Raw genomic sequence first — 2386 nt, 5'->3', positions numbered from 1 at the left:
ATGAACTTGTTGGTTCCCCTGTCCATTGTCGTGGCTGATATTTTGTGAAAATCCGGGAGAAATGCTACACTAATCGACTCAGAAATACTCTGCAGAGAGTCAATCGAAGTGAAAGACGCCATGTTTACATAGAAACTAAGCTCTGTGAGGCTTTGTTTGTGAGACATGCAGCCACGTGGGATTTTCGAGGGTGTTTCTGGGCGGAGCTTGTTAAGGTCCATTCACAATAAGAGGAGTAATAAACGAATAAATCCCAGTAAAATCTGTCCTGGCACCACTCTAAATGAAAGCATCAAATGCAGCTCAGCTATATCAGCTTCCAACCTGTTCATGTTATGTAACATGATGCCAGTGTTTTCTGCATGACTCAGAGCTGCTGTGAAGCAGCAGTCAGGGCTTGATCTTTTATTGCTCCAAATCTCTCCCAGCGTAGTAAACATTCTTCCTGGTGATTTTATGTGAAGTGAGTCTTACAGCTGCTTCTGTGGCTGAGCAGAGAAATGAATGATAAAAAAAGTGTGTCAAATGTTCATTTTATGAGTGAAAGTATTGTTTTGAAATACAAAAGAAAAAAAATAAATCATACATATTTATATATTGTTAGTACAGAATCAGTTTCTTGTATTTACTGTTGAAAACCTCTTTAGTAGAAAGTTCATCCTTAGCAATAACAAAGTGACTCCAAGTCAAAATGGCCTTTCACAATACATGTATGTGTGATAGACAGATTATGATGATATATTTTACTGTCCCAACATGACAGATTTGTTCAAACAAAACTGTTTTGTGTCTGAGTGTAAAAAACCTGACCTACTGTCTGAGAGGTAGTGAAACCATCTGAATGTTTGGAGGTTGCAGTTAGCTTTGTGCACAGAGCTAATTGCTGCTCCAATGTGATGCTGCAGTTTGTGTTCCCTCCCAGGACCTGGGGACGATGGTGGAGCATCTGGCCCAGTTCCTCGGTGTTTCCTGTGATAAAACTCAGCTGGAAATTCTGGTGGAAAACTGCAACCAACTGATTGAGCAATGCTGCAAATCAGAGGCGCTGTCTATCTCTAGCTGTGAGTAAGCTTGCAATAGACGGCCTCTTAAAGTTCTCAACTTGTTTTTTAACTTTACTTAGATTTGTTTTAAGAGCCTGTGTGGAACCGTTAAGTTATCAAATCCTCTCATAACTTATTTTAAGATTTCCCTGTTTTTTTTTCTAATTTCCAATTTCTACCTGGTTCACTATGATTTCACCAGGTCTGAATGTGCAGTTTACCACTTTGTTAAAGTCACTGCAGGTATTCATCTGGTAAACCAGTCGGTGCTGTATCTTCATCCCCACTGAAGACAGGCTTTAATTCTTTCATTTGGTTATGTGAAATGTTTTTCTCCTCAGCACCATTTCCATGAAAGCTTTTTTNTTCACTATGATTTCACCAGGTCTGAATGTGCAGTTTACCACTTTGTTAAAGTCACTGCAGGTATTCATCTGGTAAACCAGTCGGTGCTGTATCTTTATCCCCACTGATTATTTATTACATTTTTAGCAAAATTTCCAGCAGACAAGTTTTTGTTAAAGAGCACTAAAGACAAGGTAACACATAAGTCTCACTAGAAAGCCTTAGTCAACTTATAAAATCCCAAAACAGACTAGTAATTCTAAAATACCTTTGGTCATCTTAGTATCTTGGCTTTATGAAAGCAGATTCAAAAATAAAGAATTGTTCATTGTTCCCAAAACTGAGAACTTGAGTTTGATGGAAGAAATCCTACATGGAACACTGAGGGAGATGAGAATCAAACAGAACTACATAGGAAGGCAATGACCTGACTTGTCTTCAGAAGTCATCGTTTTACCTAATGCACCTAATTATGTGATACAGCTGTTCTGTTTGTGGCCTCAGAGGTTCTGTAGAGAACATTAGTGAACAAACAGCACCATGAAGACCAAGGAGCGGAGCCAACAGGTCATCCAATCTGACTGAGCTCAGACTGTTTAGCAAAAAAAAAAAGGGGCAACAAAATTCAAAGCTATTAGAGAATTACCTTAAGAAGGGATACAATTCAAACATTTTGAAAACCATTTACCATGTTATTTCCTCTTTATAACTAAGTACCAATTAAAAGCATTATGACTGTAAAGTACAGTGAAAAATATTAAAAAGGGAGGAGGGAGAGGAATAAGTTTACAAGTGAATGTGTAGAATTTCTTCTAGAAATGTCAGTGATTTTCTAACTTTCTTGGGAGCTCCTGTCATCATATTGATCCCAACAGTTAAACCTACAACATTATGTTCACCCAAAGTTTACAAAAACTCCCTGAATCCCATCATGCAGTCCAGCAGTGTTGTGGTACTCGAAGTTGGGCTTGGTCTTAAGACCGGTCTTAAGACCATTT

General features: G+C 38.3%; 1 protein-coding gene across 6 annotated transcripts in view; it reads left to right on the top strand.

Annotated features, from left to right (window-relative positions):
* Window positions 1-2386, top strand: part of sult4a1 (sulfotransferase family 4A, member 1) — a 56125-nt gene that overhangs the window by 48737 nt on the left and 5002 nt on the right. For 4 of the 6 annotated variants that reach the window (XR_001660727.1, XM_016666880.1, XM_007543477.2 and 1 more), the window contains one exon: window positions 923-1061. Coding sequence is in view for 4 of the 6 variants with exons in the window: in XM_016666880.1 (XP_016522366.1) it covers window positions 923-1061 (139 nt within the window). In the remaining 2 variants the exon portion in view is untranslated. Of the gene's footprint in view, window positions 1-905; window positions 1062-2386 lie in introns of all 6 variants that reach the window. The other 2 variants (XR_001660728.1, XM_016666881.1) reach the window with 1 other exon arrangement.

This window comes from Poecilia formosa, unplaced genomic scaffold (genome assembly GCF_000485575.1).
Source record: "Poecilia formosa unplaced genomic scaffold, Poecilia_formosa-5.1.2 Scaffold831, whole genome shotgun sequence".
In the NCBI taxonomy this organism is placed as follows: Eukaryota; Metazoa; Chordata; class Actinopteri; order Cyprinodontiformes; family Poeciliidae; genus Poecilia; species Poecilia formosa.
Note: the sequence above shows the minus strand (reverse complement) of the source record. Positions and strands in the feature narration are given on the sequence as shown.